This window comes from Lottia gigantea (assembly GCF_000327385.1).
Source record: "Lottia gigantea unplaced genomic scaffold LOTGIsca_28, whole genome shotgun sequence".
NCBI lineage: Eukaryota > Metazoa > Mollusca > Gastropoda > Lottiidae > Lottia > Lottia gigantea.
The window spans coordinates 2,779,425-2,796,454 of NW_008708898.1; the positions used below are offsets into that span (position 1 = coordinate 2,779,425).

The following is a 17,030-nucleotide window of genomic DNA, read 5'->3' on the forward strand; positions in this document are numbered from 1 at the left end:
CTAGTGCTTCTTTAAGTGAGTATCTCTTATAAAACCTGATACTACTTGACAATAATGTGGGTGGTCATTTAATGCTTTGAATGTTGAAGTTTTGTAGGCTACTACAATTGATAAGATACACAAAGACACTAGGACGGATGGAAATAACATTTGTCTGATTATTTTTCTTATTTGCTAAATTATTCTGACCTGTTATATAGTGAATATTGCTTGGTTTATGAACAACAATATTTATATTGAAGATTACTGAGCTAGAGAATTATTCTCAATAATTTTATCATGTAGATCTGTCTGTAGAATATTGTGTAGGTTGATTTTAATTGACACAACTAGCTGATCTTGTCTCTAGGATTTAGAAATGTTTATAACACGAATGTACAAACTGTCTGTCAAGATGTTAAATTGTTTATAGACCAATAAAAAGTTGAGTTTTTTTCTCAGATGGATTTAGAATTCCTTATGATATGTACCAGTATTTGTTCATGAAATTATAAACGTAAAGATTTGAGGTAAAAATGACAAGTTGGTCTGCTTGGCAAGTGTTCAATTTGATTGACTTATTTTGGAAATTTTATCTCATATATTGCATTAAGATTAAGTTAGCCAAGCTCAGCACTGTAGGATATCAATTTGATTTCTTTTATTTCAACTTGCAGTGGAGAACTCATTAAATCTGGATTCATTTACTCTGGCAAAAAGTACAGAATAAATAGGATAGATTTCAGAATTTGGCTATGGGAATGTTATCTTCAGAGTATGCTTGGCAAGACGTGTCTATTATTTCATGTCCGTTTTTTGGAAATAAAATATTCAAAATAAATGTCTATTCCTTTTAAAAGTTTTAATGTAATGTAACTGAAACCTTTTTTATACTTGGCAGATTTATTGAAATTGGAATGAATCTACCAGACTGCAGGTAATCAATAAAAAAAACTGTTGACATCAAATCTCAGTGATTACTGTGATAATCTGACACAGTGTGAACTACTTTTACTAATTAAAGATAGATTCCCACAATATAAAACTGTTGACATCAAATCAAATTGGATAACTGGCTTGACATTGTGTGAATAAATTTTAATAACCAATTCTGGATTTCGTCAGATAAAATGAAATTCTGAGCTCTAAATGCATAAAGTGGTTTAGGTGATTTATTTGATGGCTATGAGGATGAAGGTTTGTTCCTAACAGATGCTTAAAATGATGTATTTCTTATTTGTGCCACTTATCTTTGTCTAGCAGTGTTAACATTTCATTTTTAGAATTTTTATGACTTCACATAGTTTTGTTCACTAAGTGTGAATCTTAAACATCATTTCCAGTGACACCCTGATAAAGTCGTGATGTGAAATCTATGGAAATCCTTTCCATTTAGGCTGTGTTCACTAAATTACTTGATAATAGGTATCATTCTGATCTCCTGCTGGATGACAATCCACAATAATACTATCATGTAAGCCACAGATCTCAAGATTCAACCATAAAAAAACTAGATATGCAATGAGTTTGTATGATTGATATATTTACTGTAACACATGGTGAAGCCTAATATAAACTTTATCAAAAAAATCAATTATAATAAAGGTGATAATGATTAGGATATAAAAACTGTTTGAACTTAAATTCATTTTATTATTTATTTTATTGATTATTGATCAGTAACTCTCTTTTTATGATGAACTCATTATATGTATGATATAAAGTTCAAAGTAAACTTAACTATTGAATGCATACCCTTCCATAACACCAGATGTTAATCTTAGTTTGTCAACTTACTTAGAAAGTCCACCTAGCTTATGATGATTATTCAAAATGTTATGCTTCATGTGGCCAACATGGAACAAACCATACCATGGTTTTCATTCTCAATATGATACGCATATTGGTTCCTACCAGCAACCATACATTGTACCTTGTTCATTCTTGTGACTGAGCATTTAGTGTTGATTTCAATATGTTGCTTACAATACTGGTTGAGGAAATATTAGACACAAATAATCTCTCAACTATGTAGCAGATATTGTGATATCTATTATTCAGTATGTAACAATCCCAGCTGTGTGAAAAGAACTAATATCTTTACATAATTGATGACTACACCACTGGACTTTTCTAACTAGTGGGACTGGGATAATTTAGAGACTGGAAGAACTAAATAAACATTGAGTTTATTGATGTATATAATAAGATATTTATATATAATGTAAACACCAATTAAGAAAACTGTCCAATATTTGTTTTAAAGAGGACATTCATAAGTTTTAGCTCATTATGTTTCCCCAGGGAGTGAAGGAATGACACAACAAAGAAGCTGAAAAAACAAGGTTTTTACTTCCTTAAAGTTACTGGCCACAAGAGACTGTTGCTTGCATTCTGTTTTTCATTAATTTTCATGAAAGGTTTTCAGATACATCCTGTAGTATGTGCTGGATTGACCCAAGGGGTAGTTCCGAAAGCCTGGGCTCTAGGACCTCCTGGTTGAGAACCTGGTATCTAGTACCTCCTGGATGGGAATCTAGGCTGTAGTATCTCCTGGTTGGGAACCTGGGTTCTAGTATCTCCTGGTTGAGAGCCTGGTGTCTAGTACTTCCTGGTTGGGAACCTGGGCTGTAGTACATCCTGGTTAGGAACCCTGACTCTAGTACATCCTGGATAAGAACCTGGACTCTAGTACATCCTGGTTAGGAACCCTGACTCTAGTACATCCTGGATGAGAACCTGGGCTCCTGTACATCCTGGTTGGGAACCTGGACTCTAGTACATCCTGGTTAGGAACCCTGACTCTAGTACATCCTGGATGAGAACCTGGGCTCTAGTACATTCTGGTTGAGAACCTGGGCTCTAGTACCTCCTGGTTAGGAACCTGGGCTCTAGTACATCCTGGTTAGAAACTCTGACTCTGGTACATCCTGGTTGAGAACCTGGGTTCTAGTACCTCCTGGTTAGGAACCTGGGCTCTAGTACCTCCTGGTTAGGAACCTGGGCTCTAGTACATCCTGGTTGGGAACCTGGGCTCTAGTACATCCTGGTTGGGTACAAGGGCTCTAGTACCTCCTGTTTGGGAACCTGGGCTCTAGTACATCCTGGTTGGGAACCTGGGCTCTAGTACCTCCTGGTTGGGAACCTGGGCTCTAGTTCATCCTGGTTGGGAACCTGGGGGCTAGTACCTCCTGGTTGGGAACCTGGGCTCTAGTTCATCCTGGTTGGGAACCTGGGCGCTAGTACCTCCTGGTTGGGAACCTGGGCTCTAGTTCATTCTGATTGGGAACTTAGGCTCTAGTACCTCCTGGATGAGAACCTGGGTTGTAGTACATCCTGGTTGGGAACCTAGGCTCTAGTACCTCCTGGTTGGGAACCCGGGCTCTAGTTCATCCTGGTTGGGAACCTGGGCTCTAGTACATCCTGGTTAGGAACCTAGGCTCTAGTACATCCTGGTTGGCAACCTAGGCTCCAGTACATCCTGGTTGGGAACCTGGGCTCTAGTACCTCCTGTTTGGGAACCCGGGCTCTCGTACATCCTGGTTGGCAACCTAGGCTCTAGTACATCCTGGTTGGCAACCTAGGCTCTAGTACATCCTGGTTGGGAACCTGGGCTCTAGTACCTCCTGTTTGGGAACCCGGGCTCTCGTACATCCTGGTTGGCAACTTAGGCTCTAGTACATCCTGGTTGGGAACCTGGGCTCTAGTACCTCCTGGTTGGGAACCTGGGCTCGAGTACATCCTGGTTGGCAACCTAGGCCCTAGTACATCCTGGTTGGGAACCTAGGCCCTAGTACATCCTGGTTGGGAACCTAGGCTCTAGTTCATCCTGGTTGGGAACCTAGGCCCTAGTACATCCTGGTTGGGAACCTGGGCTCTAGCACCTCCTGGTTGGGGACCTGGGCTCTGGTATGAATGGAATGTAATGATAAACTATTTAATATAAATATATAATTATACTCACTGACAGTTTCTTAATGAGGCACTTCAAAGAATAACTTTCATTTTAATTTCTTTACCATATTTTACAGTAAACCCAATTATACCAGAACTGGCTAGAGGTATTACTCACTACTTGAATCAAATTTACTTTTCATAGACACTTTGTTATTTAGCCCATTGCATGTTTATCAAATATATATTTTGGTTCAATAGTGAATCTAATTGACACGAGCTAATCTGAAGCTGTTGACACATGTATAGGATATAAATTCAGTTGGTTTTGAGGAGTATTATTTGGAAAGATGATTTTACTTTTGAAATGCACTATTATAAGGAAACTGACCTTATAGAAGGAAGATAGTGATAGAAAATTATTAAAAAAAAACAATACCAAATATATTAGACAAGGAGTAAAAGAGTTGGAATTGGAGAACACTTTGATTCAACAAGAATATAAAATCATTTGGTTTGGAGGAATGAAAGGAGAGAAGGGAGAAACGAACTGAAAAAAAAGCAGATATGTAAGCTAATGAGTTAAAAAAAAAGCAAGGGTTGAAAGTTGAGGCGACTCTGGTGCAACTGGGCTGACTTAATTAATTTGAACTAGTATTTACGTTTCCGTTTAACCTCAGAATATGAACCACTACCTTATATATCAAACAAACACATTCTCTTGAATGTTCTATTATTATATATCAAAGAGTAAATTGTTAATATCAAAGACTTTGTTTGTAAGTGTTAATTAGGCCTAATTAGCTTACTAGTTTATGTCAGAGTATTTATGAAATGTTACACAGTTGGTTGAATTGTTAACAACTGTTAGCTTCCTATTAAAAATCTATTTATTTACAAAATTCTGTAACATAATCTCATGGTATTAATAGGCTGTAGGATCATTTACATCATTATGTATGTTAGTACAATTTTAGACCTAGGGTATTAACAAGGAATATTCATGAACCAACAGTAATCTTTCTGTGTGCTAGAGAAAATTGTCACACTTCTTGTTGTGGGTATTTGATGTTGTAACATTGTGGTTAAGTAAAGTACAGGAATGTAGACAGAACCTCTAGTAAGACAATATTGTTTGTGAAGTTAGTTGTGGGATTATCAAAGCTAACCATCCATGCCAATCTGCTTGGTTGGATTAAAGGAGACAAAATTTTTGTCTAGTGGTTTTTACCTGTGGTTTATTGCAGTACATTGTATTTTATTGTATATGGAAACTAAGTTGTCCTTTTAAAAGATCGGTCTGTACTTTAAGCATAGGTATAAACTTATTTCATTGCCTCATGTTAGACCTATATTATCACCACTTCTTCAATTGATTATTCACTGAGATCTGATATTTTAAATTCATAGTTTCATAGTTGGTTGAAATATTCAAATTAATATGAAAGAATTAAAACATGTTGATTTTCAAAAGACACCACCACGCAAATGTTTTTTTATTTGTTTGGTTTTCATTTTTTGATGTTGACTAAATTCTTCAACATAGTATTGTGAGTATTTTCTATGTGATATGCTTCGGAATGAATTAGAAAAAAGAATTTTATTAGTTTTCTTAATATTTATAATTAGAAATTTTTTACTCTATATACTGTATTATTGATTGATAAAATCTTCCTTCTATTTTGATGTGGTTTTTTGTCTCTTGTTCTGTGAAAGATTTTTCCTAATTGTCTTTTCAAATAGATCTCTGTATTCACCATAAAAAATAAGCTCTTCATTGTTTATTTATGAAAGTAATTATAGTTTCTATGATTTAAAAAAGATAGCTGCTTTTAGTTTAAATTTTTAATGAATATTGAACAACATATTCTCTGTCAGTTCATTTTGAAAATGTCAAGTTGACCAATTCTCTATCATGCTTGTGTTTTCTGTATTATATAGTTTTCATTGTGGACAAGTCCTGAAATTGGACTATTTTTCCTCATGGGGTTGTAACTTCAGGCTGGTTTATTTCAAGATTGTTCTGTAGGTCAGTAAAATTATTTGATGTCTTGTTTAGATGTTGTCATTATTACCAGTACATTATATAGAATTCTGGAAAAAACAAAGGTCATCTATATATGTCATCTTAATCTGGTATTTATTCAGAGAGCTTGAAATTAGTAGCAAGAAGTAAAATTTCCAGTCTGTGTTTTAAATGTATAAAATGATCTGAGAAAACATCTCAAATGACATTGGCAAAAGTGCTCTTGATCCGACTATCAGATGCAATGGCCAAGTTAGGTATTATAGATGAAATTTCGGTTCTTTCATTATGTTTGTGAAACCAAGAGGAAAATAACTCAAAGTATTTGTTGTCAGTAACTTGATGTCTCATGTGAAATGTCGTGAAAGATATGCTATTATTTTTGATAGGCAGTGAAAAGAGTTCAAGTTAGAAATAACATCTGTGAAAATATTGATATTACCAGCTTACATTGTAATTTCTACAGAATACACAGGATTAGGAGAAAAAATTCAGTCTTCTTTTATTTCAATGTCATTGTGATATACAACTATGTCAAAACATGTGATTTGTGGAACAATGATGTAACATCTTATACAGTGATTTATTAACATCTCAAACTCAAGGGAAATCTTGGTTATTGTGTGATTTTTTCACTAGTGAAATTATTGAAAGGCAGTTGATTGTTAGTCCTGTTAGGGAATACTTGAAATAGCATAGGGGCAGTTATAATAACTCCTAATTATCCAGAACTTGGTTTCTGAAAAGTTTTTTGAATCAGAACTTGTAAAAATGAGAATTCCTTTTAAAAAAAAAGTTACACTCGCTATGACAACAATCTGTTCATAAGATATATTGAGAAACAGAGACCTAATTCTAATGTTAGAAAGTGCTATTGTTAATTGGAAATGAGTTGATACTCAGATGAAATAATTAGCCAGGGATTATTTTGTTAATAGTATAATATCAGAGATGAGATGACCTGTGATAATGTAGAAACTTGTGTTATGATGCCATGGAAGTATTACTTAATAGTGTTAAGTGTTCAATATTTCTATGCTGATAACAAAATAACACTGCACCATTAACAATATGAGCATCAAATTCCCTTCCAATTATTACCTCATTGAATGATTATAAAAAAGAAAATTCAACACTGAATATTGTGTTAGTGGAGGTTTCATTTCTTTCTAAAAAAACTTGAATTACTTTTTTTTTTTTTCTCATATTTCCTTACATGCATATGTTATTGTGATAATTTTTTCATGCATTATTATTGCTTCATTTTGTCAATAATTTTTTATTATATTTTTCAGATAAGTTAAAGTAATGAAAATACCTCTTATGATGACGTCTGGTCGAAGCAGCATTAAATATCATATCATACAGCAGGGAGAAAGACTGGATGAGACCAGGAAGAAAATATTGTGTCCAAAGTTAACAAGATATAAGTTATTGGCTATTGTGTTTATTTTAGTGGTAACTGTATTCTGTATTGTTATATCCAATAGTCAGTTACATTTTTTACGTGGAAATTCAGTTTGTTTATCAGGGAATTCGTCAAATCATAAAGAACGTTTAGAGCACCTGCCTCATACTAAACGTCGTCTACCTCAGTGTATTATTATTGGAGCACGGAAAGCAGGCACCAGAGCTCTACTTTCATTTTTAAACATTCATCCAGATATACAGGCAGTAGGGCGAGAGTTACATTTCTTTGATTTTGATGAGAACTATGAACTTGGGTATGATTGGTACCGTAAGAAAATGCCTTATACTTATAAAACTCAATTAACTATAGAGAAAACACCATCTTACTTGGTAGAAAGTGTTGTTCCAGAACGTGTCTATGCCATGAACTCGTCCATTAAACTAATACTCATAGTGAAAGATCCAGTAGAACGTACCATATCAGACTATGCTCAATTCCGTGAAAATAAAATCATTCGTCACAAGCCAGTGATACCTTTTGAGAATTTGGTGATAGATGCAGACACTGGAGATATCAATCGTTCATATAATGCTGTTCGAAGGTCAATATACTGCAGACATTTACAAAAATGGTTGAAATATTTTAGTTTTGATCAAATTAAAATTGTGGATGGTGACAATTTAACTAGAGCTCCATGGAAAGAAATTCGTAAAGTGGAATCCTTTTTAGGTATCAGTCATGAAATAACCAAGAGTGACTTTGTTTTTAATGTGTCACGAGGTTTTTATTGTATTAAAAATGACGATGCATCAGAAAAGTGCTTATCACGTTCCAAAGGTAGAAAACATCCCAGCATTCAGCCATGGATTAAAAATAAACTACGTGCATTTTTTCATCAGTTTAATTTGAAATTTTATCGATTAACTGGTCGAGATTTTGGATGGGATGACTCGTATTATGAAGATGAAGAAGAAGAAGAAAAAGGGCAAGAATGAAGTGTAGAAACATTTTTAAAACTTTCTTAATTTATTTTAACTTGTTAACAAATTCCTAGCCAAAGCCACTGTTGCTTCAATTTTTTTTTATATTTTATTTTAAGTGTTATGGAAGCACAAGTTTATAAATCTTTTGAAGAATATCGAAATTGTGACAGATATGTTTATGAGTAGCCAAATTGAGATTATTTTTTTGTAATTGTCAGATATTTTCCTATTATTTTTCCCATCGGAGAAACAAAACAAAATATACCTCTATTAAAGAATGGCAGATGACATTCCAGTACTGTCAAAATACAGTACGCTTCATTTACTAACCACATTTTAACATTCACGGACCTGTAGTCAGAAACTTTATAACTTCCTGATATCAGGCTATGATCGTAGCGCTAGAAAATGGTGTTAGAAGACCCTTCGTATCATTTCAAGTAAGCGGCCTGATTCTTCAATGAAATATACCAATCAGAACTCTTGCATTGTATTTTTGTAATTTTTGAAAAGTTATGAAGCTTCCATCAACCAGCTCCTTAATATTTTACTAATGGAAGAGTCCCACTATTTTTTAATAATAGTCATTAAACTAGTCATTTCTTCTAAAAATTCAGAAGGGCCAAGGGTCCAGCTGCAGAACCACAGTCACAGTTAATAAGCAGCTTTCCTGTTAATATTGTTAATATTATTTTGAACTAGTTTCAGGGTTTGATTTAATCAAAATATAAAACTGTATTATAATAAGTATCTAGTCATTGTTGTGTTCCTTCTATAGCATTATAATTTGTTGATTATTGTTTCAAATTATAAATTGCAATGTTTTTTAAATTATCATTGTATGCAGCAAACTTTGAAGTGCAAAAAACAATTTACATTGTTATGTTTCTTGTATAGCATTAATTTTTGTTCATTGTAGAAAGTTGAATTTTCGCATCTAATTTAAAATTATTTTGTACATTTGAAGTCAATCAGATGTTTTTTGTTATTTAATGTTACAGTTATATATAAAAATTGTTAAATTTTAAAGTCATCATTTTCAGACAATTAAAAGACAATCTTTATCATTTTTATTTGCCCAGTTTTAAGTCGAGAATTATTATTATTTAACAGATAAATAAAAGTTTTAGTAAGCATTAGAAGAGCATTGTCACCCTCATTAATATTTCAGACCACAATAAACTAGTAACTTGTAAGAGGTCTTTCACAGAAGAAATCGCTACCACAGTTTTTACCTAAAAAGATAAATATTCATGGTCAATAGACATGAATGGACATGATTTGTAGAGTTTCTTCTTAAGTTGTTATCCAAGTAAAATGTAATAATCCATGGATTCATTTTAGTATTTTTGGTATTCTTTTATTATGCTATATAAGTTTTACATTCATGTGCCTATTGAAATAGAACTCTGAGTTGTGAGTCATCTATAAATATATATATTCTATTTATTATAGAATATAGTAGATAATTAGACTTATTATTGTAATTATTATGTAATAATAAGTAATTAATATTAATGTCTCATAATGAGATATAATTAATACAGTATTGGTACACTGATATCGGTCAATAGTTGATCAAAGAAAGGAATTTAACCTTAATTTTGTATATTTTTAGACACACAGGTAGTCAAAATAAAGGTAGTATTGTAGGGGTGAGGGAAAAAAATATTATTGTAATGAAATCAGTGCCAACACTAGATGTCCCATATCATATCTTGAAATAGATGCACATGCCAGTAAGTCAGTCAGGTATCTAGCCATCTAGACTTCTGTTGAGAACGTTTTGCTGGACCCATATGCTGTGTCCTGACCTCAGCTAATTGTTGAATATATATAGTCCTTTCATGGTTGATTGAGCCACTTACCATACATTACTAAGGGCCTATCCATCCGCTCTTCATCACGTTGAAAATTATTATATTTGTATCATAATGGAGCTAACTATCATGAGGACCAATTGTCTTAATGCTTTCCCTGTCAAGAAGTAGTTGACATGATTTGGCTAATAGTTCTACAGTAATTCCTTTTGAAGTCCATGATATCATTATTCATATTCTTGTGAAATTCATTGTTAAGACAATTGTTATACAATTATTCCTTGTGAAATTCATTGTATCATGATTAAGACAATTGTTATACAACTATTCCTTGTGAAATTCATTGTATCATGATTAAGACAATTGTTATACAACTATTCCTTGTGGAATACATTGTATCATGATTAAGACAATTGTTATACAACTATTCCTTGTGAAATACATTGTATCATGATTAAGACAATTGTTATACAACTATTCTTTGTGAAATATATTGTATCATGATTAAGACAATTGTTATACAACTATTCCTTGTGAAATACATTGTATCATGATTAAGACAATTGTTATACAACTATTCCTTGTGGAATTCATTGTATCATGATTAAGACAATTGTTATACAACTATTCCTTGTGAAATACATTGTATCATGATTAAGACAATTGTTATACAACTATTCCTTGTGGAATACATTGTATCATGATTAAGACAATTGTTATACAACTATTCCTTGTGGAATTCATTGTATCATGATTAAGACAATTGTTATACAACTATTCCTTGTGGAATTCATTGTATCATGATTAAGACAATTGTTATACAACTATTCCTTGTGAAATACATTGTATCATGATTAAGACAATTGTTATACAACTATTCCTTGTGAAATACATTGTATCATGATTAAGACAATAAATAAGACAATTGTTATACAACTATTCCCTGTGAAATGCATTGTATCATGATTAAAACAATTGTTATACAACTATTCCTTGTGAAATTCATTGTATCATGATTAAGACAATTGTTATACAACTATTCGTTGTGAAATACATTGTATCATGATTAAGACAATAAATAAGACAATTGTTATACAACTATTCCTTGTGAAATACATTGTATCATGATTAAGACATGTTATACAACTATTCCTTGTGAAATACATTGTATCATGATTAAGACAATTGTTATACAACTATTCCTTGTGAAATTCATTGTATCATGATTAAGACAATTGTTATACAACTATTCTTTGTGAAATATATTGTATCATGATTAAGACAATTGTTATACAACTATTCCTTGTGAAATACATTGTATCATGATTAAGACAATTGTTATACAACTATTCCTTGTGAAATACATTGTATCATGATTAAGACAATTGTTATACAACTATTCCTTGTGGAATACATTGTATCATGATTAAGACAATTGTTATACAACTATTCCTTGTGGAATTCATTGTATCATGATTAAGACAATTGTTATACAACTATTCCTTGTGGAATTCATTGTATCATGATTAAGACAATTGTTATACAACTATTCCTTGTGAAATACATTGTATCATGATTAAGACAATTGTTATACAACTATTCCTTGTGGAATTCATTGTATCATGATTAAGACAATTGTTATACAACTATTCCTTGTGAAATTCATTGTCTCTTGTCAGTAAATGAAGGTAAAAAAAAAGTCAGTTGTGTTTCTTGACCAAATGCAAATAATATCATAACTGTGCAATTGTACCACAATAATTGATGACTGTTTTCAGTTTTCCACTCCACTTTTTTGACTTTTCTGGTCCTGAAAGCGCTTCTCTAAATATGTGTTGATTCCCGAGAGGTTTTCTGGACTTTTCACCATGCAATGTGGTCTCTTGCAAGCGGCTTACGACCCTCACTAGAAATTATGTTAAGCATTCACCGCCCTATTATACGATATTTATATGACAAGAGGCTCGAAAATATATGTGGTCTGAAACTATAGTCGTGATTATCTCCCCTTTTTGTCAATTGTAGTCTGTGTTTTGAATGTGGAAAGTATAATTACCTCCCATGCTATTCATTTGTATCTTGTCAGTATGGCATTTTGCTTCAAGATGTTTAGAGTGCTGAAGTGGAATGTATTATAATTTATTGTCCATTTATAATAGTTTGTACACGCTAAAGATACAATGTTTTTATTGCTGAATATCTGGTCACATACACCGTCCACTTGGTAATGAGTGAACAAATAATATAATATATGCGGCTTTGATAATAAGCATGCTTCAGATCAGTTGTAAAACTGAAAGGGGTATAGAATCTTATAAATCGTAACTTTTTCCGGTTACCAAAGTTGTCGTTGATTGCTCAGGTTTGCTGCTTCATTCGACGTCCAGTTGACGCAATTAGAGGCCATATTGATCACAGTTGCTAGTTAACGGTCAAATTGACTTCGACTGATCTGATGGGATCATTTGAATCGTCTGTCGACTTCAGCCCACCTAATATGAGAGACTCGTGCTGTAAATCCCAACACCCCTTTTAACAAAAGATATTCAGCGGTTTCAGATTTTAAGACATAAAGAAATGTTGACCCCGATTAACTCGAATTAAATCTTATTACACACATTTTTATATTGTGTGTTTTTGTTATTGTATATAGAGTGTCCTATTTCAGTGTTTTATATTCTGTTTGTATCTTGGCTTGTTTTTATGAGCCGAGAAGGTTCAGTGAGCAAAGCGCTTCAGATTGCTACCAGATCTTGGTGATTCTATGAGGGAACGCATGCTCGCCTGTCAGTAGATAGCCGAGTGGTTTCTTCGTCTTCTCTTCTTCCTATAAAGTGAAAGACCGACTCTGAAGCATTATCTCACTATGTATAAAGAGCGTGTGCGGGATGTCCGCGCCACTATGTACGAAAAAACTAATAAAACACACACTGCCTCCTCTTATGGTGTTTCCAGACTCAAAATCGTGGAGTCCAAGGACTCGATCAAGATCCCTGGCTTCCCCAATGAAGGATAGACGTAGTTCAATGCGTAAGATCTGTTCTTTAGATAAATTACGTGTAATTCCATATCTCATAATAATCATAGATATGACACTCCTTCGAAAGCTGTGAAAAGGCAGCGTGACTTTCACATATAATTACCTGTAATTGCCTTTTTTAAAAATACTTCAATGTCCTAACGATCGAGATGACCAAGTTTTTACAAAAGTGAACTGTATACGATCGATTAAACGAGGTGCTAAAACATTTCAAACACAAATCAACCTTTCTGTTGAAAAAAAGATCAAAGTAAATCGACCTATTGACAGTTAAAAACGATGATATTCAGAAACATTATAATTGATAAAATCCTGCGGGTTATTTTCTTAATGATATTTTAACTTGTATTAGCACACACCAAGACTTGATAAATATTACTACCTGCAGTTAAAGAGCATGTACCGAGATATTACACAATTTATCATTTAATCTATAAAGTGCCTAGGAGATATGTTACTCAGTCGACCCAGGCATGACCTTTTTCAGATTGAACGTCCGAGGTCAGGTTTGTCTATAAATTTATCCAAAACAGAACCTGTAACCAATGCATGTGACTATACGGTAGTTGATTTTGGTTTCAATTTCACAACATTTTGACAGCATATCCCTAAAAATTAAAAGTAGAGCTGGAACATTTAAACATCAAAACCAACGACAATACCCATATCCTATACGACATCGACAGCGCGTATCCCTCCTCTTTCATTCACTTAAGCGCATCTTAACCCTATAATGAAGGAGGAAAGATTTCAATCAGTTGGTATACAAAGGTGAATTAAGATCTAGCTCTATCTGGCGACAGTTATTCGATCATCTGGCTTATAAAAAGGTATGTATAAAAGTATTTATTTACTCATTATGAAATGGAGTGAAATTCGGCAACTAATTCGGTAAATGAAGACTGGCAACTCGATGTAGCGTGCAAAAGGGGAATTATGCAAGGGACATGGACATAAGCATTCTCTATTTCAAGAGATTGCACAGTCTGCAGCACAGAAGGCGTTTCATTTTAAGCTTTTTCTGTATCGGTCCTCAGACTCACATTGCTGACGGGAAGAAACCGAGTTGAAACATCCGAAGGTACTATTTCGACCGACCATTGCGGAGATCGTAACCAGGATAAGTTCATGTAGAAGTTAAAATGAAAATGTATTAGATGGCACGTACGCGATTGCCGAGGAATTTCGCTGGAAGGCAAAGTGACAGAGAGCCGGATCATTACGTGGTCTACAAATCCTGACGTGGTCAAACAATGCGTCAAATTTGATCCTAATCCGTCGATGCTATCATATATATAGTGATATGATATTCGTCAAGTTGTCTCTGTTTTCGTATAGATAGATCGAACTAAATAGCAATGTTTCTTCCCATAAGGTGCATGGAGGACTGAGGAGTATGGGCCCTGTGACCCGAATTCAAGGGCCGCGATAATTTCTCAAGATTGCGATATTTCTAGCCACTACGGAAATTCGTCTGCCGTTTTGACCCTAGACTTCAGTTTAAATTGTTTGGTTATTGTAGATATTTAGATACCTATATGATGTATTTTTTCAAAATCTTTGACATCCTAATCCTAAAACAGCGTCATGGAATACGCCGGTTTGACAAAATGATTTATATCATACACAAATAAGACGACGATTGAATCATAGCGATCGTATATCTAACACCAAAGCTGGATTACAGAAATAATTTTAAAAAATTCCAGTAAACTGATATATGCTTAATTTAGTTAGTATTATTTGTATTGTATATAGAATGTCAGCAGTTGGTTATTCCATACTGATTAATGACATAAATTATAAACTTACTTCTATCGTTTCATGACTGGGCGTTGGTGGTCGTTAATATGTCAATCACCATTTTAATGGTCTGTTTAGCTGTATTCACATTGCATAATTACTCTCCTAAATTCAAAAAAATGAAAGACCACGGAATACCTAAAAAAAATAAGACGTCGTTATAGCCCAGTCACGCCAGACTGCGATATGAAACTACTAGGTCGCGGGCAAACACGAGGAAAACTAGAAAAAATAAATAAAAAAATTACAAACTTAAACACAGTCGACCTTATACCACGAGTTATAGTTCTAACGTTTTGCAGCGTCTTTGCCGAGACTGTACCGCGCTTTCAAACCGTTCAAAGAGATGGTCTTCTCGACCCCATGGTGTTCTGAACGCGTTCCAGAACAGATCGTCTAACATGTCCAAAATAAACGCCGCGACGCGAATAGTGGCCACAATGGCGACGATGTCTGTCGTGGCCTACACGCTTATACCACGCTTATGCCGACCTTACCATGCTTTGAGTTCATTTTCCGTCGCAGTAGCAGCGCAATAAGAACGGAGCCAATCTCGGGGTCAATCTCTTTTAATGGTCTTCCTAGCTGTAATGAGATTGCTTAATTGCTCTCCCCAAATTCCCTCAAAAGACCACGAAATACCTAAAAAAAAAATCGTTGATCACATGAAAGACGTGGTAGCTATTAAGTTTAAAATTCGATTGAAATAAAATGGTATAAAAGTGGCGTATCAAGACATGGAAATTATATTCTGACGTCTCGAAGTGAGATATAAACTATTCAGTGTGATAGAAACTATTCAGTGTGACATCCAAAGCAAGACAAAAACGGGAGTAATAATTGTGTATAAGGTCCTCAAACGAGAGGTACAATCAGGTGTTTAGAAAAGAGTATTAATACTCTGCTTCTCTCATATGAAGTGTGACTTATACTCTTTTTGTGATCTATAATTTATAATGTAACACATTTTTCAGTGTGGTATAATTTTCAAAGACGTACCTTCTGTGTGGCATTTTCAGAGCATTTCAGGGTGACATTTATTCAGAGATGAACTTGCACATTGAAGAGGAGTAACCTTTGTGTTTATTAGAAGGTAAGAAAAGGCTTTGTTAATGTTTTTGGTATAGAATTAAAGACGCAATACTTGTATTGTATTATATGAACATCATACCTTTTAATACATTTCTATTAGAATATTGACCAAGTAAAATGTTATGTGGCGTATATTGCATCTATATTAAGCGTTATTAACAAATATCCAGTATATAGTATAATAAGAAGATAAGTGTATGCAATTATAAAAATGTAACATTCTGAATACTTGTCTCTCTGGGCGAACTGAGTAAACATCGTGGATTTTATTAGGTCGAATGAAATGCTTTATAAATAAGATATGAGCGTTTGATAACAATCTAAATATTTCAGGAGTAAATTGAATTATTATGTTTATTTCATTTTATGATGATTTAACTCTAGGGATTAAAATCTCAGTTTAAGAAGAAGAAAATCGTATTATTATAAATGATGATATTGGACTCCATAGAAAATTCTTAAAGTGTAAGTTTAATATTATATTTATAAGCGACATTTACTCAACATTTATAATACAATAATAAAATATTTTCACTGTTAAAATAGTCCCGAATACATTAATTGTAGAGCAATATAGAAACACCACTGTTAAAATAGTGCTCAATATATCAATTGTAGAGCGATATAGAAATATTAAAACAGAACCTTAAAACCATGTTGTTACACAGGTCAGCTGTCTGAAGATCACAGCGTACATCTCTACGTAACATCATATATTTTGTTTTAATATTTCTAATATAATAATTATAAATAATAATTAGATGATAGTTTGTTATATGCTAATTTTCATTAGCTATGAACAAGGTTTGAATTGCAATTCCTGAGTGTTCTGCATGTAATATTTTTAAATCTATTGATTCTAAATATGTTCAACAATGTTCAACGCTCCATTCTTCATTTACAGAATCATTCAATACGAAAGCCAATTTTCGATGTTGGGGCTAGAGCACGATATAATAGCAGTGTAGTTATTGTTAGAATG

The 17,030-nt window shown here is 33.4% G+C and overlaps 2 protein-coding genes across 2 annotated transcripts; both read left to right on the top strand.

The window, feature by feature from the left end:
• Nucleotides 1-3,553: 3,553 nt before the first annotated feature.
• Nucleotides 3,554-3,766, top strand: LOTGIDRAFT_118214 (hypothetical protein; the record flags this gene model as incomplete). Its single annotated transcript, XM_009056628.1, has 1 exon — nucleotides 3,554-3,766. A coding segment is annotated over one exon (213 nt), but the record flags the coding sequence as incomplete, so codon positions are not given.
• A 3,459-nt stretch (nucleotides 3,767-7,225) lies between these two features.
• Nucleotides 7,226-8,305, top strand: LOTGIDRAFT_118213 (hypothetical protein; the record flags this gene model as incomplete). The annotated part of the gene is made up of 1 exon (XM_009056629.1): nucleotides 7,226-8,305. The coding sequence occupies one exon, from the start codon at nucleotides 7,226-7,228 to the stop codon at nucleotides 8,303-8,305; it is 1,080 nt and encodes a 359-aa protein (XP_009054877.1).
• Nucleotides 8,306-17,030: the final 8,725 nt, after the last annotated feature.